At 53.5% G+C, this 21,271-nt stretch overlaps 4 protein-coding genes across 4 annotated transcripts; 3 read left to right on the top strand and 1 right to left on the bottom strand.

Annotated features, from left to right (window-relative positions):
- Positions 1–104: 104 nt before the first annotated feature.
- On the top strand, positions 105–11,723 carry IUM83_05071 (Dynein heavy chain; the record flags this gene model as incomplete). The annotated part of the gene is made up of 8 exons (XM_067929185.1): positions 105–733; positions 810–1,347; positions 2,647–4,037; positions 6,240–7,851; positions 7,932–8,120; positions 10,139–10,580; positions 11,376–11,482; positions 11,559–11,723. The coding sequence occupies 8 exons, from the start codon at positions 105–107 to the stop codon at positions 11,721–11,723; spliced, it is 5,073 nt and encodes a 1,690-aa protein (XP_067794586.1).
- A 2,878-nt stretch (positions 11,724–14,601) lies between these two features.
- IUM83_05070 (uncharacterized protein) lies at positions 14,602–15,795 on the top strand (the record flags this gene model as incomplete). Its single annotated transcript, XM_067929184.1, has 3 exons — positions 14,602–15,094; positions 15,168–15,349; positions 15,418–15,795. The coding sequence occupies 3 exons, from the start codon at positions 14,602–14,604 to the stop codon at positions 15,793–15,795; spliced, it is 1,053 nt and encodes a 350-aa protein (XP_067794836.1).
- A 204-nt stretch (positions 15,796–15,999) lies between these two features.
- Positions 16,000–18,400, top strand: IUM83_05069 (Poly(A) polymerase; the record flags this gene model as incomplete). The annotated part of the gene is made up of 9 exons (XM_067929183.1): positions 16,000–16,076; positions 16,145–16,348; positions 16,461–16,568; positions 16,644–16,884; positions 16,947–17,147; positions 17,255–17,422; positions 17,485–17,531; positions 17,643–17,744; positions 17,935–18,400. The coding sequence occupies 9 exons, from the start codon at positions 16,000–16,002 to the stop codon at positions 18,398–18,400; spliced, it is 1,614 nt and encodes a 537-aa protein (XP_067794784.1).
- Positions 18,401–18,737: 337 nt separating this feature from the next.
- IUM83_05068 (Enoyl-CoA hydratase) lies at positions 18,738–19,656 on the bottom strand (the record flags this gene model as incomplete). The annotated part of the gene is made up of 2 exons (XM_067929182.1): positions 18,738–19,510; positions 19,587–19,656. 2 exons carry the CDS (start codon positions 19,654–19,656, stop codon positions 18,738–18,740), a joined length of 843 nt encoding a protein of 280 aa, XP_067794785.1.
- Positions 19,657–21,271: the final 1,615 nt, after the last annotated feature.

Below are 21,271 nucleotides of genomic sequence, written 5' to 3'. Positions count from 1 at the left end.
GGAAAATCCGACGCACCTGTCCCCTGCTGCTCATTGGTGGAAAATGTACCACCTCCGATCAGTGATAACCCTCCGGATAGGCATGCTATTACGCGCACTTCAACATGGACGGCCACTTGAAGCGGCACCTGCGCGGCGCCACGGCGCGCCGCAGCTCCCTGGACGCCGCCGCCGACTCTGGGTCACCGCGCGTGGCGCGCTCCATCGCGGCGGGGAACGCGCTGCGCACGCGGGGACACGCGCGGCGCGAGCTGCAGCTGCAACAGGCCGCCGAGGCTCCGCAGAGGGCCGCTGAGGCGGATATGGACGCCATCGACCGCGCGAGCGCCTACGCGCAGTCGCGTATGTACGCGGACGAGCAGCAGCTGCTGGAGCTGCGTCAACGCCCGCCCGTGGCTTTCGTGGTGCGCAACGCGGCGCCAAAGGACGAGGAGCTGCAGGCGGCTGCAACGGCTGCAGCGGCGGCAACGGGGAAGGCCCCGCCCAGTCGCGGACAGAGCTGGCACGCGCGCGTGCACGTGCCGCTCGCGCACCGCAAGCTGGTGCAGCCGCCCGAGATTTTCCGAGACGACCCGCCCTTCCGCCCCATCGCTCCGAGAGCTCCGGCGGGGCCCAAGACAGCGAGGGCGCGAGATAAAGCGGCTACGGCGGCGAGTAAGGCCGTGCAGAAGCCCACCAAATTGGCCCCGATGACAACCGCAGCGTCGGAGATGCGAGATCGACTCTCGGATCGGTACGTGGAGTTGACGATCGGGTTTGTTGCTACATAGTGAAGTGATCTTTTGTGTGCGGTTGTGTGTTGCTGGTAGCGCGTTCGCGCAGAAGCTCCGGGAGAAGAACAAGGAGCTGTTTGACCGACTGGTCCAGCGGTTTGCTGTGCTACGACGCGCGAGCTGTCAGGAGCAGGGAGGCGACGCGGACTCTGGCGATAACAACGCACCGCCGACGAGTGTCGAGTTTTCTGGCGTGGAAGACGCCATCCTGTTCTTCTTGGATGCCAAGCACAGACACGACGTGCTGTATTTCAAGTGGAAGACTGCACGAGTGGCAAACCCCGGGGTAACCGCAAAGTTGTCGCTGGGATTTTCGTCCGCACCTGCCTCGACGGGGAAGTATTTGCCCTACGACCTGGTGAGGATCGACGAGGCACCCCGATCTGGCGCAGGCGACTACTTCATGATGACGTCCACGTCCCTCGTGCATCACACGAACAATAACGACAATGATGTATCCGGCGAGGTCATCCCGTTGTCGCAATGGATCATGGAGAGTAAAATGTTTTCACTGCTGCTGGCAGGTATCCCGCTCTTCCAGAAATTCTTGGTGCGCAAAGTGTTTGTGGGGTGGGTGCGAGCAATTCGGCAGATCATTTATCGAGACAACCGCAAACGCATCGCTCACTGCCTACCATTCGCTCGACAAGCTTTTATTCGGCCATTGTTGCATTCGTGTCGCGCCCTTCGAGACATCCAGGAGATTAGATCGTTGACGCTACCGACTGCACGGCCGGCAGTGGATCTTGTCGCGGTTCAAGAACACCAGAAAGATCGTCTAGCTATTACGGAGATGAAGCTTATCGATGGGAAGGAGCAACTTCTTGGCCTCATGGAAGAGATGGTGCAACAAATTTACGATGATCTTCAACCTCTGACAAACCTGGACGAATTCTACAGTGCTGAGGCCGCATCTGTTCGAACGATCAATGCCAAGTGGAAATCGGCCCCGATAACTGCGATGCACAAGCGCAAAAAGGATCTCCAACAGCAAAAAGACACGGCAGCTCTGGATATGTCGCTCCTGGCAACCTACATTCGGATGATGGACTACATGTTCACTGAAAGCCTATACTTGATGATCATCGGTTGTGTCAATAATTTGCGGGAGCAGCTCTCGTCTGAAGAAAACTCAGGGGCACTTTGCGCTGCAGTGACGATCGCTGGAGACTCACTCGAACTCTCTCCATCCCTCAAGCATACGAAACAAGTGCTGTTAGACGGTCTGGCCAGACTCATTCGCCTCGTCAGCAATTTTCACTTTACCAAGAACGCGATCACGTGGAGCGATAACCGTGGTACAGGAGTATTAGCTGTGGTGGCAGAGGCATTTACAGCTAGCGATACCGATTGCGATCTCCAGTCTGTACTTCGAAAGGACCCTACGTTTGATGAAGTCACGAAGGAACTGACGTCTGAGCTCGGATTATGGTTTGATCGAGCGGCACAGCAAATGCTCGCGTTTGAGTCTCTGCGGCTTATTTACTTGGAAGTTCAGTCGGTTCGAAAGTTCCATCAATCCCCTTCAAAAAATTCCCACCATCCAGGTTCAGATCTTTCTCGTCTCATAGGAATTTCCACGGGGGAGGTGTCACGCTTTTTGAAGAGCATCGATCATCGCCTGACCGTACTTGATCGGTCGCAGCATGCCTGTCAAAAACTGCAGTCTAGCTGGAAGGTGGGGTTTCTCGAAATTCAATGCCGGCGGTCTATTTCGGAGATTTTGGATCTGATTTCTCAGGAACGGAACGCGTTGCATGAGTCTCTCTATCACCTTGCGGTTGAAGGAGTGGCGGAATGTGTCGGTGCTCTACAACGTGCCACGTTGATACTGGAAGACCGCCCGCAGCTCATTGAATTTTTTTGTGAGCAGATGAAGCAGGTTCGACTATTGAAGGATGGCGAAAAACACTTGAATCAGAATATCCGCAATGTGGACGAAACAGTTCGAGCGTTGAAGCGATTCGCACCCCCGTTGGGATCCGAAGTATCACCGCAATACAACGTCATGCACCAGTTCTTGGGCAAGTACACGTCGCTGGTACAATCCCATGGCAAGTTCGCTGCGAAGGTATTGCCTAACATCACATACCAGGTCAACACAGCGCTGCAGAAGTACACGCTGCGGTGCCAAAAACTGTTGAAAATGTACGACGAGTTTTCCGATATGGAAGAAGAGGAAGACATGGAGAAGAATGTGGGGATATTTCAGGAGGTGGTTTGTGAATTAGCGGCAATTGAGAAGGCAACAAAACTGTATCAAGAGTACCAGAGGATGGTTGGATTGAAGATCGTGGACATCCCGTCACTAGCCGAAGCTACGACAAAATGGGGCGAAGTGCAAGAACTTGTCACGTTTACGATGCAATGGCTGACTACGATTAACTCGATGGAAAACGGCATTTTCTGCGAGCAAAACTGGGAGGCGCATGCCGTGAAAGTACACAGCTTCTTACCGGTCATTCGAGAGCTTCAGAGTCGGGAGCGGGCTGGGTTTGCGGAGAAGTTGCTCGGGAATATTCACCAAGCTGTCATTGACTACCTGCGGAAGTTGAGTTTAGTCAAAGAAATAGCCCAGCCCTGGGTTAAGATTCACCACTGGAAGGAGATTCTAAAGCTCATGGACATTCTCAACTACGTGTCCAGCATTGGTGTTCTGATCACTGACGGCTTTACGGTAACCCTAGGCTTTCTTCGAAGTCGGGAATTGTGGAAGTATGAACTGCAGATTCGGGAGATCACCCAGAAAGCTCACCACGATGCTGTAACTGAGAAGAAGCTGAATGCAATGAAAGCCCGACTACATGATGCTACGCTCCCAATAATTCGTATTCAGGACTCATACGAGCTTGATCTCCCGCGAGCTAGTCAACTTCTTGAGTCGTTTGAAGACGATCTCTTGACGATCCAGTCTCTCGCTCAAGTTACAGCGTCCGGTTCTCTGCAGTTGCAACTTGTGCAATGGCGTGATGAAGTTCGCCACTGCGAAGAGGTCTTGGATAAGTGGAGCACTGTTCAGCGCAGCCGCACCAAGTTGAGCCTCTTGTTTTCGCTGCGTGACGTCCAGCAAAGTGTCACTGAGGCCTCCTTTGAGTTTCAAGCAATTGACCGGAAGTGGAGAGGCATGATGCACGCTGCCAAAGGCACCTCATCACTGTCGATTTGTCTTCGAGAAGTAGTTACAATAGGATTTCTGGTCGGTGCACAGGAGTCCTATGCAAAGCTGTGGCTTCAGCTGGGGGCGTACCTCGACGAGAAGCGGAAGTACTTCCCGCGGTTCAATTTCCTCTCGGACCATGATCTGTTTCAGTTGATGATACACGCTCGGGACCCGAAACACCTGTCCCGTATGGTTTCAAAATGCTTTCGAGGGATTAGTTCACTTCGAGTGGGGCCCTCCAGAAGAACGACAACGGGAAATATAGATCTCCTGGCCAACTCGTCAACATTAACCGATATCAGCGGTGGAGCTACTGAAGACAGTGAACAAAAGGATACAGCTAACCACCAAGATCCTCTACTTTTCGCTACTCTGCATGATGGGACTGATATTGATGCCGTTTACGGATCTGCACCAGGAGAGGAGCTCCCTATCAAGCCACTGCGCGTTGGCACTAACCCGCAATTTTGGATGAAAGAGCTGGATGAACGAGTACGAGCTGCAATGGTACAGGCTGTCAATAGTGCGATGGATGGGAGCTTGGTAACCTTGTTCGAGGAAAACCTGGAATCTCTGATCAAACCCCGGTCAAGTAGCTCGAAAAAAAGGGTATCATCACGTGGTGACAATGGTGAACGGAGGGGGAGTGAGATAGGAGACACTTTATCACCGTCAGCAGATACGGGTACTCGGCTTAGTGTAATAGATGACCGGGGATGGATGGATTTCCCACTCCAAGTTGTCATTCTCTGCGTTCATATCTTAGTCACGCACGAAGTGACCCCGTTAGTTCGACTCGACCGCACAAGTGCTGCCTGGCAACGATTTTGGCACCTCTTTCAACTGAAAAAGGCCAACTTGATCGAGTATATTGTGCGTCGGACCTCAACGCCAAGGGAAAGGTGGATTGCAAGCTCCATATTGACTCTCTTACTCAACAAATCTCAGGGTATTCGAGAACTGTACGAGGATCAGCCGTTGACGCTCGTGACTCAGTCAGTTGGGGCAACAGGAACACACCAGGCCGGAAGCGATGCCTCGGTCTATCACTACAGCTATGCGGCTGGAGATTCCTTTACGTGGATTAAGCTTCCGAGGTTTTACTACGATCCGTTTGAGAAAAGGTGTACCGTTCACCACTTGGTGAAAACGTTCCAGTACGAATACTCGTTCATCGGAAATTACTCTTGTCCAGTTCTGAGCCCTCTCTGCAAACGTACCGTGTTGGCTATGAGCACCGCTCTGTCCTTGGAGCACGGCTTGTTATTACACTCCCCACGCAGCGGTGGGTGCACGAGAAAGCGAACACTCATGCGCGATCTATCTGCAATGGTCGGCCGAGAATGCTTCGAGGTTGACTACTCGAATGGACTCACTCTCACGCACTTCAAGCGGATTCTGCGGGGAGTTTTGCAAAGTAACTCGGTCTGGCTTTCGTTTTCTGGCGTCGAAGTGTCAAGCATGCTGCGGATGTTCGTGCTGGAGATGAATCAGATCGTGGATGCGTTGCGGGCCCACCAAGACTCCCTCGTTTTGGACGGGGCTCCTGTGGACATCACTAACAACGAGTTGGCCATCATCGTGACATGCTCGCTTGACTATCAGCACCCCCATCACCAGCAGGTTTTTCTACGCCTTTCAACGTGTTTTGCTCCAGTGGCATGTCCTACGGTAGAACCGGAGCTCATAGTCGAGGCATTGTTGCTTGTGAATGGATTCGAGGACTGGAAACCGCTCTGTCTGAAGCTGGAAGCTCTTTTCTGCCTCCTCATCGACGATCCTGCACCATTTACCAAGGATTTAACGCTCGGTAGACTACCGTTGGCCTTTGCCATTGTCAGAAATGCTTGCAATCGACTGGATGTGAGCCCGTGGCAGGCAGCAGAAAAATCTCTCGTCGCGGCCATTTGGGACGAGTTTTACACTAAAGTCCTGCCCGAGAGACGAGTTGCATTTTTGAAGTGTATTCGAACCATTTTCCCACACGCTGCCGATTTGGAGATCAATGGATTTGGCATGCTGGCACTACGCGCACCCATGTCAACTTCGACTTTTACGCCTGTAAATACTCAGGATCAATCCAGCATTGACGAATATGCCGCCACTTCATACAGTAGTGACGAAGAGGACGAACACCACGAGCTGAAAGCGCTAAAACTCAAGATAGAAACTACAGTAAGCGCTCGCCGGTTGAGTGTAAGCGAGTTTTACGTCCGCAAACTACTCGAAATGTACCAAGTCGTGTCGAAAAGGGTGATAGTTATTGTAGTTGGCCGTGGTGTATGCGGAAAATCTACCGCCATTAGTGTACTGAACTCGTTGATTGCGGACGAATTGGCGACTTCGGACAGTGGAGAACGGAAACCAAACGATTTACAGGGCGACCCAGGCCCCGATAAGCACATCCGGACCATTCGACTGTACCCGGAAGCTTTCACGTTAAAAGACATCTACGGAGAGGTAACTGGAGACTCGACCTGGGACGACGGCTTTTTCAGCTACTTCTTTCGCCAGAATTGCGTCGACGCTGCATCAAACGACAGTAGCTTCGACTACACGTTAGAGCACTCAAACAGCGCGGAAGGAACATCGGTCTCCAGCCCGCAGCTATCGCGGAGGGGGTCGCTCGTTATTCATGCTGCAGATGCTGCAGCACTATCCTCGAATCGATCCTTAGCTCCTGCATCGTGGATTGTTTTCGACGGCGTACGCGATGCACCAACTCTACTAGAACCTCTTCGCAGCCTAATTGACGTCTCGCCCAAGGACACTAAGAGAATAAGCCTCCCGAACGGAGATCAACTGGAATGTACTCAGGAGAGTCTACGGATCTTCTTCGAGGTTGAGAGTCTGGACCAGTGGTCTCCAGCGTGTCTAACTCGATGCGGCTTAGTGTACATGCAAACAGATCACATGGTATCGTACACTTTGCTGATCAAGAGCTGGCTGCAGCAACAACAACCCAAACGCAAGCGCTCGAGCTTAGCGCATCTGACCAAGCTAGTGGAGCCGACTAGCGAATTCGCGGCAAAACTTATGCGAACGCACTTGCCAGCGGTGTTGGAGGTTTTCAAACGGTATGCCCCTCCTTTCCTCGAGTGCTCCGTAACCCACGGCGTCGCTAATATGCTCCAGGTTCTCACCCCGCTGGTTGCTGAAGTTGCGAAAGGTGTGGTGGAAGATGACGCGGAGTGGATGGCCGACGCGAAAATCATCGTTGCATACGCCGCAACGATGGCCCTCGGCATGATCCTACCATCTCGCGCTCGACAGGAATTTCATCACGCCGCTATTGGAATTGCACCCCATCTGCTAGAAGGACATCCTATCTTCACCCTGGATTCTTCTGCTACGCTTTTTGATGTTGGCCTCCGCTTTCAAGACCACCGGGCCGTGCTGTTTCTGTGGAGTAGATCACTACTGGAATTGTCAAGACCTGCTACACGCCGAAGCAGCTTCGCGTATCAATCGGAGTTTCCTCGTCGGACGAGTGCAGTACTGAAAGCTCGAGGACGAATCGTGACCAGTGAAGACACAGAAGATGCTGAAGGCGACGAGGAGCTCATCGGTGACACATCGACGATCACAAGTCCCCTCTCCATCATCTACGTCCCCACTGCGTTCACCGTTAGTTGCAATGCGTGGCTCACGATGATCGGCCTGGCGAAGGCAAACGCATTGGTGGTGGGTGAGTCGGGCGTTGGGAAGACGCTCATCGTAGAAAACTGTTTACGCGAACTCGGACAAAAGGAGCGGGTGAGCGCCACCGCACTTCAGATTAACCCCGCGATGGCTGGATCTGATATCCAACGGGCAATCGAAAATGGGATGACAGGCAAGCTGAAAGGTGCTAATTGTCCTGGAGTTGGGAAACGTGCACTGGTGTTGCTCTTGGAGAATCTCAATCTCGACACCCAGGTGCGGCTATGGCGAGAACTATCCTGCTACTATGTATCCTTCTTTCTTTAACACAAACATGTTATGTTTCTTCTTGGTAGGATTCTTCGGCGCAGGCTAACGGCCCATGCTCCGCGATGATTCGACAAGTGATCGATGGTAAAGGAAGCTTCATTAAGTCTACGAAGGAGTTTGTAGAGTTTCGAGACTTGGCCGTCTGGTGCTCGTTTTCGCTGTCCGCGATCGGGTATCCTCGTGTGCCTTCTCGCTTGCTACGGCACTTCCACATGGTACGTATTTGGTTTTCAGCTGCTCCTTCCTTCCTATCTCTAACCCACCGTTGTTGCCATCCGGGCGACAGATATGGGTTCCTGACCAAAGTGATCAAGTATTTGCTCAAGTGGTCCCGATGTTTACGACGAACTTCCGAAGACGCTACGAAGGCCCTTTCGGCGATTTGACTAGCGCTGTTTACCGACTGACTCAGTTCCCCGTTCAAATGTTCAAGAGAGCAAGGAAGCTCTGGAGGTCATCAGCCGTCGCGCCACACTTGCTCTTCAACATCGGTAGTGTGCTTTCGGTATTCATTAGCTTGATGAACGCGTCCGTGTCGCGAGTCCCAGCTGAACCAATTCTCGAGTTTGAGCTTCTCACGATGTATTTCACCCTTCAACTTCATCGTAATCGGCTCCTAGAGCAGTCAGACCGAGACCAACTGCGGCCAATAGCGCTTCGAATTGCCAAGAAACAAGGATTTACCGCCCAAAGCTTGGGATACCTCCGATCCCCGGAAGAATACTTCTTTGCCGATTGTGGAGACACGGAGGGGATCACACGAGTCAGTTCGAGAACGCTTACGACAATTTTCGTGGCCGGTGAAGAGCGCTTCCACTGGTACCACAAGGCAACTCTAAAGGCGAATCCGACATCCCCCGAGCTCTCTGTATCTGGACCTGAAATCTTAGCGGTGCAAAGCGAGCTTAGCCCACGAAGTCTACGCGGAAAGGGGGCACGATCCGTTCGCCATTTACTGGCCGCAAGTGCAGATGCGATTGACAATGGCCCAACGTCCTCTACTACTCATGAAGCAGCAGCAGTACGGCGTTCTTCATTAGCGATGGTTGCGCTGAAAACTGGTCTTCCCGAAGAAAAAGTGACCGTCGTTCCATCATTCCATCAACTCCAGAACACGTTGGACGTCTACAGCTTCCTGCAGAGTGGTGTCCGTCACTTACTTCTGAGCGGTTCGGACACAGCAGATCGACGAAGCACAACAATGGTCGCCTGTGGAACGCTATCGTTTCAATTCCGCGAAGTTAGTGCACAGTTGCGACTAGCAGATTTTATCGACCACGTCAAGTCCATCGTGCTGGAAGCAGGTCTCAAGGCGACTCAGACGGTAGTATACGCTGAGTTTGAGGACTTGAGTGCTGAAGAAGCTGCTCTTCTGGTGCATTTGATCCGCCAAGATGACCTTCCACCGCATATGTACTCTTCGGCAGACAAGGTAAAGCTGCATGCAATCGAGCATCAGTCGAAAGGATTGCCACCTCCTTCGCCCAGGAAATCGTTTCTTCAGGATGTGTTATCTCCTACTGAGAAAGAACAGGGAACTGGAGGAGCGAGACGATCGACTACGACGACGCATTCGTTAACGCATTTGTTGACGGTTTTCCGAGAAAATGTGCGACGCAGTCTCTACATCGTGTTATCAATCGGGTAAGTTCTTGCTGTCGACAAATTCACAGTCAAACGACTCTAACATATACTCGCTGTTCACAGATGCAAAGCCAAATTGCTTGAGTTTATGACTCTTCAGCCGTGTGCGTACTACAGGTTTGTGATCAAAATGTTTCCACGATGGCAAGACGTGTCTGCAGAAGCGGTCTGCAACAGCGCGCTCCATGAATGGATATTGATGAATGACATCTCAGCAGGCTCTGGGGCGAATGCATCGAGTGAAATTGGGCGACATGTGGTGGATGCTGGTGTTCGCGCACAAGTGAGGGACATCATGATAGTTGCGCATCACACAGCGGAAGACTTCGTGCAAAACAAAAGGTCTCGTTCCAAGCAGCATTTGCCATCCCCAACACTGCGTGGAAGACGATTCGGAGCGGTCACCACTCGACTTGATGACATGTTGCGAGCGTTCAAAATTCTGTTTTCCTTCCAACATCGAAAGCTCGAGCGTCAGCTCCGCGATTTAGGCAAAGCGCTTCGGTTTCTGGCGAAAAGGGTGTCCCAGACAAACGTCCGCGTGGCGAAGGAGGAGACGAGTGAAGTCTTGCAAAACGATGCCACCCAGGCTGTTCTGGACACTACTACCCAACTTGCAGCCCAAGAATTGATCGAGAGGGAGGCTAGGCGACTGTTTTTGCTGGATGAGGAGCGGTGTGCCAAAATCCAGAGTGAAATCGAGCTAGAGCGCGCCAGCATCCAGCGCGAGTTGTCGAAAACGCTCCCGGAGGTGCAAGAGGCCACTGAGGCGCTTTCCCAGATCAACAAGTACCACATCGTCGAGATGAAATCCTTTACGAATCCCCCACAGCTTGTGCGTTTGGCGATGCAAGCTGTTTGCGTACTACTAGATGTCCCACCGACGTGGAGCGAGGCGCTGCGAATCCTTGCGGATATCCGCTTTTTGGAGCGCCTTCGTAACTTTAATCGAGATAGCATCGATCCTTCGCTGATAGACCGCGTCAAGTTTTACGTTAACCACCCTGACTTCTCGATGGAGAATATGAGGCGTGCGTCTTTGGCTTCCACCACGCTTTGCAAGTGGGTGCTAGCATTGGTACGTTACTTTGAGGCGATGAAACGTGTGGCGCCGACGCAAAAGTTGCTGGATGAAACAGAGCAAAGTTTTCGCGTGATTGAAGAGCGTGCACGCGCTGAGAAGAAAAAGTTGATAGACATTGAGATCCACTTAGCTGAGCTCCGGGTCCTCCACGCACAAAATCTACATCATGAAGCGGAACTCCAGCGAACTCAAGAAACTAGGCTGCGGTGGAAATCTTCGGTTGCGTCCTTCGGTCACGTTATAAAGCAATGGTACGATATCACGCGGGAGCATTTCGAGTCGGTCGAACAACAGCGAGTAAACTTGCTCGGAGACTGCGCCATCGTATCAACTTTGATCACCTTCGGCGCTGAACTTTTCCATGAAGACCGAGAAAAGCTGTTGATACATTGCCGAGCTGCGATTCAAAGGCACTTCTCCTCACCCCCGAACGAGCCATACCCCATGGCAGCCGAGATAACTACAATGTTACGGCATTGGGTGCTCAGCGGAGAAAGTGCCGCGACCCATTTACGGAAGACGATCGTCGACATGCAAGACGAAGAGGACGATGCCTTTGCTGCCAGTCTGTTTTTGGTGGACCAGGTCCAACAAGTTTGCTTCAAAATTCCATTCCTCGTAGACCCTCTCGATCGCGGAGTTACATGGATCAAGCAGGCTTACCGTACCTCAACCAGTGCTACGCCGTCCAAGGGATCTATGCGGAACGAGGTTAGCCGATCATTTGGTGATAACAATACAGGTCCGCGAGCGAAAGACGAGCCTGGGGCAACAATTGTAGTGGATGCGGGTGACCCGAATTTGATTCGAACGATTGAGACGTGTCTAGCACAGAATCCGCCGTCCATGGTTCGTTTATCATTCGAGCTGAATTGTACGACAGAATGTCAAGTTAAAGTGATATATGCTTGCGTTTTCGTTGCAGGTGCTCATAGAAAATGCTGCTGAGGGAAACGAAACCGCTGTTGAGGCTGTGCTGGAACTTATTGTCTTGCTCAAGGAGAAAAGCACTTGCGCTGTATATTTTGCAGCTAAATCTCTCGAGAAAGCAGCCTACTGGACCCCGAAGGTGCGCCTGCTTACCGTTTAGCGTTATGTTATATTCGCTGGCTGATTTTTTTTTACTGTTGTGCGCGTAGACTTGGAGTTATTTTGCAGTGGTGGACTTCACCCCTACGAGGCGAGATCTCGATAATTTTTTTCTGACGATGCTCTGCCATAGCTCTGGAGCATTCGTCCAAACAGACCTTGAATCGCTGAAATCCAGACTGAGTATTGAAAGGACTAAAGAGGAAGTGCTTTTCAAAAAGTTCCTAGTGAATTTGTGCGCCGCAAGCGATGAAACAGCCAAAGCGTCGAATGCAGGCTCGAGTCCAACCACGACTTCTATTTTGTCTGCTTGGATTTCATCTGGTACCGGGCACCAGGGGTTTTACGATGAAGAATCAATGGAGCGCATATCAGCGCAACTAAACGATTTCATGTCTGTTCGGAACACGCGAAAGCACCTACAGCACAAGATCAAAGACTTATACACAGAGCGAAGAAAATCGCTCGCGTTTGCATGGCGTGGGCGAGCTTTTGCTTTGGCTGAAGATGGAATAGCACGACTCAATCGATCGCTACACCTCTCGCTATCACAAACACTGGCAAACATTGCTGAATGCCTGGTGCGGTTACTTCCTTCTCCACCGCGGACGCCCGAAAGTAGTAACACACCCTATCGAACGCGGATTCAACAGCAGGAAGCTCCAGCAGAAATTTTGCGTTCAAGCGTCGATGTCACCTCAACCACGACGCTGACAACTGCTGCGTACATCTGTCAACGCCTCGCTGGGCTCCCGACTTCACTGCACAGAACGTATCTACTCTCTTTGGTGCTGGCAATAGGAGAGATCGATGACGAAGAAAACGAAAGCTTTGGAGAGCTTCAGCGCGTTCTCACCGAGAGAGTGCGCGAGCGTATCCTTCGGCTTCGTTCAGAACCGAGTTTGGACTGCCATCATTTCGCTCAAAACCTTGCCGAGGACACGAGCGGTGCCATTAAGCAAGCAGCTCAGGCCTTTGTTGGTCAGACCGTGGACATAGCCACCCTGGCTACTGCAAGTGCCGTTTGCTGTGGTAAATTAATGGGGCCGTGCAAACATCTCGATAACGAGCTTATCGCTGCATTCCTGAAAATCCAAAAGGGTTTTTTGCAGGATCCAGGTGCAGCGACGACGCAGGATGTTCGTAATACTTTTCGACAATCGCTTTACCATGATATGGTCGAGAACGCGTACGACTGGAAGGCGTACCTCAAGTCTTCACTGGCATGTATGAATCCTCTCTCTTCGGCGAAGAGCGTGCAATGGCCACCATGGGTGAAGCGAAATCTTCGGCTGCTTGGGCAGCTTCAAGTCCACGTGTGCTTGTTTGATTCCATCCCACTTCAAGTGATCGACGACATGATCAAAACGCACCTCGGAGAGCAAGAGGTGTTGTCATTACTTGGTGCATTAGAAGACAGCGGAGGAATAGTGAGGCCGAGCTTGGATGGAATGGCTAAAACTGCAAGCTTTTCGACGCCGTTGCTCATTCTTTCGGACTCGAGGGAATTTGCAGTGGCTGGGTCATCCAGTGTTCGCCATTGCGCGAGAAGACACAAAATCCCTGCTGAGGCGGTTGCGTTCATGTCCGTAGGGTTAGATGTTGCGGCCCAGACTGCAAGTGGAATATGGTCATATCGTGATAAGGCTGCCACCAATACTGCAGACGGCGATCCCGCAGCTCACGATGTCGCCGCAGTGACAAGGCTGAAAGAGATCTCGATGGACCCCGGGTGGACGATCATTGAAGGGGCTGTGGCAGCACCATCGTTGAGTATCGCGAACGCCTTGCGGCTCCAAATCGTGCGCTTTAGTGACGTGAAGTCGACGAATCACGACTTTCGTCTGTGGCTTGTTGAGGAGCTGTCGAGTGCATCAACCGAGCAAGCGATCCATTACCGCGATGCGAGCCTTATTCCAGCCCAACGTTTGTTCTTGGAGCCACCGCAGACACTCCGACAACTCTACAATGACTTCCTGCAGGCTGAACAGGAGAGGAAGGAGACCGAAAAGCTGAAAAAGAAGTTGGAAATCGCACAGCAAAAAGAAGAGGCACCAAAACGCCCTCCACCGCTTTCGCGGCATGCTTCATCGATATTAACCGCTCTTCAGCGCAGTAGTGCCGAGCAGCTGCAACTTCGGGCGGCACTTTGGCTCTTTCACTCAATATTCCGACTTCACATCCAGAACCCGCAAAGAATGGCAAAAGACGATCAAGATACCAATGCAGTCCCGGCAGACCTGTTCCTATCTCACTGCGAAATGGATCGAGTGACGCGTTTGATTCAGTTTCATTTGCAGCAACGTGTCGTCGCAGCCACCGTTACGTCGGGCACGTCTGCGCTCAGTCAATCAGCCACTCCTTCTGCGGCAGTAGCCGCGGAAGCACATGGGAAAACGCTGACAGAGCTGGCAGCTTTAATTTACATGGGTCGGCTGTGGGGTGATAATCGAGCAAACCAATGTCGAGATTTGCTGAACTGGTGTCTCCATTACGACACCCTCGATCTTCACAGCACCGATCATGATGCACAGCTATTATCTCGAACCCTCCACCTCCGTGAACGACTTGTGACCACCACAATGGCTCCATGCGCGAAACTCTTTGAGAACCTTGAGCTTGATTTGGTGCCCCCCGGTCTTCAGCGTCAAGAGCGTGCCCGCGAAACCTCCTGTGTTCTCCAAAATTTGGTGAAAATGTACGACGCAGCTCCATCGTCTTCGTCGATTAGAACGTCAACTGTAGCAAATCTTGCTCGCGTAGCGGCAGCGAAATTACCGTGTGCTCAACAGCGCCTTGAGGAGCTGACGGCTGAACTCCCTGATAAAACCAGTCTGTCGAGTAGCATTAAGCAGCTCCAGAGACAGAAGCGAGAGAGCATGATCATCGGGTGGGGCAAGAGCAAGGCACGCGACGCTGTGGAAGTGTTGATGAGCTACAAATCGAATCGTCAACCTCCAAGTCGAGTCAGCACACTTCAGCGACAACAATATCTGCAGACTCAATTGCAGCAGCAGCCGACTGCACACTTGATCCAAGTGGAGCTTCCGGCAATGGAGACGTACTTGACATTCATCTGGACAAATGCCGAGATGATTCTTTCTCTTCGAGCAGATAGTGTCGAGCTCCTGAACCCAGACATGATGGCAACAATTGAAGCTCTTGCGCGCGGCGACCTGCCCTCTACGTGGAGAGGCGATCCGATGAAAACCGAGCGTGGTGGGGGTTATTCAACGCCGACGCGGTTGGCCTGTTGGCTTCGCTGGCTCAAGCAAGCCGTCAGTTTCTTCCACACTCATCAGAAATCTGTATTGGCGCTTGCTCCTGTAAGAATTGATTCGATCTGGTTGCCATCCTTGCATCGTCCGAAAGGTTCGTGTGTCTCGAATCGTTCCAGAGTTGCAGCTACTATGTCACTCACAACCCATTTTGTTTTGCTACGTAGCGCTCCTGTACTCATTCCGACACAGCATATCCATGAACTCGGGAATACCTCTCAGTAAGATTTCGTTGGTGGTGCTGCCCTCGAAACAACCACCTGACTCGAAATCCTCCACGCCCGCGACGAACGTAATCCCTGCCGAAGAGCTCCTAGGCTCCATCGTGCTTTCAGGGCTGTTTCTCTCGGTACGAGTTCATAGGATTTCCCACCTTTGTGTGCAAATTGCTGACTCATTTGCCTATCGGTTGTGTAGAATGCTGGGTGGTCTGTGGATTCGTGCACCCTGTTAGAACAAATGACCCCTTCATCCTCCGATGGCGTACCTCAACCAGACCGATACCAACCACTTCCACCGTTGACGCTGCACGCTACAGCTCGGTTCCGATTCGGACCCGAAGGCTTGATGCTGCCGTCTACAGGCCCAGCAGCCCGTGAGGATCCGCGGCCGCTACCAAGTCAAACGGCGACCAATTTGGGGTTCTACCGCTGCCCCCTGTACAAATGCCCCGCTCAGTTGGCCTTGTTGGAAAATGCGTTAGGATATGTGTTTCTGCCCATCCCAGTCGACCAGAACCCCGGGACCATGTCCGTCCACGGCGCCGCTCTATTCCTGCTCGAGCCGCAGTTTTGAAGCTTAGACGGTGGTGATGGTCAGTATTATATAAAAGCACGAACCGAGTCGTTGAAGTATTACACGAAGTGATGCTAATATTAAAAAACGGCTCTACAACTGTCGTCGCAGATTAATAACCAATGAAGTGGTTCGATCTCTTTCCAACAGTTTCGCCACTAATTTCCTGGGTAGAACGCCGCTCTACCCCGCTCTACGCCAGCCATGACGATGCCGCTGTCGACCGCGGGGCCCTCGGACGACGACAGGAACCTGAACGACGAGCTGCTGCGCACACTCCAGTGCGTCTGCCACCTCTTTGAAAGCTGCTCTCCAAGTGTAGTACGCTCTAACGCCCCCACTACTGCAGGTCCTGCGGCCTCTACGAGAGCCCCGAGCAGCTGGCACGACGCGAGGCCGTGCTGGAAAGACTGCACCATGTGCTGCAGGAGTACGCGCTGCACGAGGGCGTGGCGCGCTTCGGCGAGTCGCAGGCGGCGGCCAGGCGCGTGCAGCTGCGCAGCTTCGGCTCCTACCGCCTGGGCGTGCAGAGCCGAGAGGCCGACATCGACACGTGCGTGCGCCGTAGAATATTCTACCAATTCTACCAAATTTTGGTCGAGTTGGGTAGAATACCCTACTTTTGAGCCTACTTTTGACTGTAATTTATGTACATTTACCGGCAGGTTGTGCATCGCACCGAGACACTGTACGCGTGCCAGCTTCTTCGAGAAGGCGCCGATCCTGCTGGAGGCCACGCCCAGCGTCACGGGGCTGCACGTCATCAGCGACGCGTACGGCGGCGGAATTTATTACTTACTGTTTTTTTTTTTACTTATTTTGTGATGTTTTTTTTTTTGTGGTGACAGGTTCGTGCCGGTGATCAAGATGAAGATGGACGGGATCCCAGTGGACCTGCTGTTTGTGTCGCTGGATCTGGACTCCGTCCCGGAGGACATCGACATCCTGGACGACAAGTACTTGAGAGGACTGGACGAGTCCTCGGTCAGGAGCTGCAACGGCGTGCGCGTGACTGAGAGGATTTTGCAGCTCGTACCCAACCAAGACAGGTTCCGGACGACGCTGATCGCTGTCAAGCACTGGGCCCGGGTACGCTGTAAAAACTCGAGTTTTGGCCGGGTTGAGGTGTAATCTGTGCGTTGCTGTTGCAGGTCCGCGGTATCTACTCCAACGTGCTGGGCTTCCTGGGAGGAGTGAACTGGGCCATCTTGGTCGCGCGCATCTGCCAGTTCTACCCGAACGCGCTGCCAGCATCTTTGCTCTCGCGGTTCTTCCGCATCTACCAGATGTGGACGTGGCCCAACCCGATCATGCTCGACCGGGTGGACAACCCGCTGAACCTTGGCTTCCCGGTGATGCATACGCTTTTGTTCGGATACTTTTTCTTACCGCTCTATCCGCAGTAATTGGGGTTTCGAGCTCCAAGAACTAACGTGGTTGCTTGTCTTTATGTATGAAGGGCTGGAATCCTAAGATCAATGTGCGCGACCGGTTACACTTGATGCCGATCATCACACCAGCGTACCCGGCACTGAATTCGTCATACAACGTGATGGCTTCGACTCGTCACATTCTCAAGGCCGAGTTCGGCAAGGGGTTTAATCGGACGCTGGAGATCGAGACGAAGGTAATATGTCCTTGCTTGAGTCGGGTTCCTTTTCGTTTTTGCTGCTGACATCATGTGCGCAGAAAACTTCATGGGCAAAGCTCTTCATAGCTCCGGTGTTTTTCCAAAGGTTCCCTTGACCAGTGTTTGGTCTCTTTCAGCTGTCGAGACTTGTGATTACCTGCGCTCGCTCGGTGTTGTGACTTTTGTTGGATTTGCTTGTGCTTTCTTTGATGCCCAGGACCAAACACTTTCTCCGTGTCCAGATAACAGCGAACAACGCCGAGGACTTCGAAGGATGGTTCGGTTGGGTTGAATCAAGGCTGCGTCACTTGTTTCTTAGGTACGTAGACTACGTGGTCAGGCACTATGTAACGTAGTGCCTGACCACTCGTCCAGGGTTCTAGTGTTGCGGCTCAGCTCCGACGCAGGGATCAGTTGCTGTGTTTTCTCTACAGCTACCAGTCTCCCGTTGCTCGAAACGAGCGTTGGTTTCTTCTCCCTGTAGATTGACTTCATGATTGTGTATTCAGGTTAGAGGCGCTCCCAGAGCTTCGGGTTCACCCCTTTGCTCGCTTCTTCGACTTCGTTGAGAGCAAGGACGTTTCCCCAGAAGGCTCATCGAAGTCCGAGGTGCACACGTCATGGTTGTTCATTGGTCTGGGCTTCCCTGCCCCGAATCCTGTTGCAGCTGCCGGCGGGACACACGATGTGGACCTGACGAGTGTGATCCGCGACTTCGCCTACTACACAGACCAGTGGGAGGCCCGGCACGGAGGGATGGACATGCAGATCGACCACGTCACTCGCTCTGCGATCCCCGAGTGGGTCCTCGAGTCCGTGGACAACGGCGCGAGTGACAGCAAACACGTGCAGAAGAAGCTTTCCAAGAAGAAACGCAATGCCAGCGACTGTAACGGCGTGGCGAGTGGTGTGAACGGGACGGTTGCAGCTGGCAACCCTGCAAGGAACTCGTCAAAGAAGAGCAAAGGTACGTGAAGAGAGGTGCTGACGGACGTTATCACAGCGGCCAGGCAGCACTAGTTGTTGCGACAGACTCTAGCAGTCCCAATAGGCCAGCAGCCATGGTGCAAGAGAGCTCCAGCGGACGGACGTGGCGGCAGTAAAGGAGCAAGCTCTGCTTCTCTTGCCTACCGTCGCCACATCCGGCTGGAGCTCAAGTCTGTAGTGCAGACAGCCATCGAAACAGGTAGAGCTCCTTTAATGGCAGTGGGTTTCAACGTCGATAGTCTGTTTGATTTGAGTTTGTATCTCGTCTTCTCGACCCGAAAGGTGTCACGTCCACACACACAGGACAGGACAGGGCAGGCTAGGCTTACTCGTCCTTGAACTCGGCCTTGCGCTTCTCGACGAAGGCGGCCATGCCCTCCTTCTGGTCCTTGGTGGCGAAGGAGCTCCAGAAGAGGCGGCTCTCGTACTTGAGCCCCTCCTGCAGCGACTGCTCGTAGGCGGCGTTGACGGCCTCCTTGGCCATCTTGACCACTGGCTGCGAGAAGGACGCGATCTTGTCGGCCGTCTTGAGCGCCTCGTCCAGCAGCTGGTCGGCGGGCACGACGCGCGCCACGAGGCCGTCGCGCTCGGCCTGCTGCGCGTCGATCATGTTGCCCGTGAGGATCATCTCCATGGCCTTGGCCTTGCCCACGGCGCGGATCAGGCGCTGCGTGCCGCCGCAGCCGGGGATCGTGCCGAGCGTGATCTCGGGCTGGCCGAACTTGGCCGTGTCGCCGGCGATGATGAGGTCGCAGAGCATGGCGAGCTCGCAGCCGCCGCCCAGCGCGTAGCCGTTGACGGCGGCGATCACGGGCTTGGACACCGTGGTGATGTCCCCCCAGTTGGCGAACATGTTGCTCTTGAAGGCCTCCACGAACGTCTTGCCGGCCATCTCCTTGATGTCGGCGCCCGCCGCGAACGCCTTGTCGCTGCCGGTGATGACGATGGCGCCCACGCGGGCGTCGGCGTCGAAGGCGTGCGCGGCGCCGTTCAGCTCCTCGATCAGCGGGCTGCACAGCGCGTTCAGCGCCTTGGGCCGGTTCAGCGTGATGATGGCCACCTTGCCGCGCACTTCGGTGCGGATGTTCTCGTACTCGGCTGCCATGGGCGACGCGCTGGGTTAGTCGGTTGCGTTGGTTAGTCGGTTGTGTTGGGGAGAGGGGGGCGGGTCTACCTTTGGCGGCGAAGCTGCGGGCGAGCGGGCGGCGCAGCGCGGGGGAGGCGTGGCGCAGGCGGGCGAGCATGGCGGCGCACGTGGGAGCTGCTGGGCGAATCTGCGTCTGACGTCGGCTGGGGATCCGGATTTGTTTAGCGATCAGCGGATTGGACGCCGCCGATTGGCCGAAAAGGAGAGCTTCAACTTGAAGCCCCGCGAATCGCTGCTGCTTCAGCCACGGCGATTGGATGCAGCGAGGGCGTCAGGAGACGGAGGGCCCACGGTCTTGTTGAAGGCGACGATGCAGGACGGAAGTGCATGGAACCAGCGGGCGTGGATTCGCGAGCTCGGGCGACAAACCAGAGGCGTCGTGGGCAAACCGGTCCGCCATCGCCGCTTTGGTCGCCTCGTACGCCGCGAAGTAGGTGCAGCATTTCGCGCCCCGCAGTCAGCCAGAAGCCGCGATCGAGCCCGCCCACTCCGTTTCGGCCTTGACGCACTGCCAATTGCTGACCCACGTGCGCACATCGTCTGCACCCGAACCTTGATGGTCTACAAGGGACCAAGCCAGCAGTTACCAGCGAGTAGTCCGCTGGCGCTGCACGATGAGGATAAACATCGCTGCACAGTCACAGCCACCACCAACAGCAAGCACATCAAAAATCTGCACTGAGAACCCCGCCAACAGCGGGAAATGGTTAAGGTACTGCCCCATTTCCAAAACGGCGCCCCAGTGAACCGACGCCCCCCCCCCCCCCCCCCCTCCTCCTACAGACTCGTCTTGAGGTGCGGGGCTTGGCCGTCTCGAGGGGATATCCGACCACTGCCTTGCACCCGCCTTCTATGGTGCCACTCGCGAAGTTCTTGGTAAGCTTACTGTCAAGTTGGCGACATGGGCAGGCTGGTCACTCGGGTGCGCCCGCCACGGACATCTATAATGATCAGTCGCTATACTTGTATCCACAACCATGATAAATAGGGGATACCGAGTTGCTGAGTTGCACCCCCAACGTGATTCAGACCGCACCAACGCCTTCCAATAAGCAATGTGAAACTTCCCAACAAAGCTGAAACCTGTCAGAAACTTTTTAGTGCCGTTCTAACCAGAGGGAGATCGAATTGCAATTATTTTGAAGTTGCGATTCGATACCAAATACAGTAAGCTGTCTCGGGGGCTGTCACGACGGGTCTCGACAACGTTTCGCGCTTTCCCTCTCACCATTGACATACCGAAACGCGAGGGAAATGTGAAGGACGGTGAGTCTGCAACCAAATTTTCTCCAAGTGGACTACCTTATCTCCGATCAAAGCTATTGTTGACTCCCCGATGGCTCCAGCTCAAACTTTCGTCTGCTGGCGCTCCGACATCTCTCCCTCGCCGCGAATGCTCTCTTCAATCAGTCCACCCAGCACGCTGAAAGTAAAGGTAGATGTGCAGAGCGACGAACACCTTTTGCAGCCCACCCGAAAAGCGGAAAAGCTGGATATACATCTGTCGCCGACACCTTCACCCGCCATATCTCCAGTAACTTCTCCTCGCAAGGCTGCCCATTCTAGTGACGAGGAAACCTCGGGCGAGTCAACACCTAGAAGGCGCTCGAGCAGCCCTTCCAAAATAATAGAAGCAACGGGCTCCGCATCATTCAGGCCGTCGCCTCTGCCTAGAAAGCTGTAAAAATAAATTCCCCTTCGCTTCTTGGTTT

The sequence above is a fragment of the Phytophthora cinnamomi genome, assembly GCF_018691715.1.
Source record: "Phytophthora cinnamomi strain GKB4 chromosome Unknown Contig23, whole genome shotgun sequence".
Classification (NCBI taxonomy): Eukaryota; Oomycota; class Peronosporomycetes; order Peronosporales; family Peronosporaceae; genus Phytophthora; species Phytophthora cinnamomi.
The sequence above is the reverse complement of the archived record's forward strand: the minus strand, read 5'-3'. Positions and strand labels throughout refer to the sequence as shown.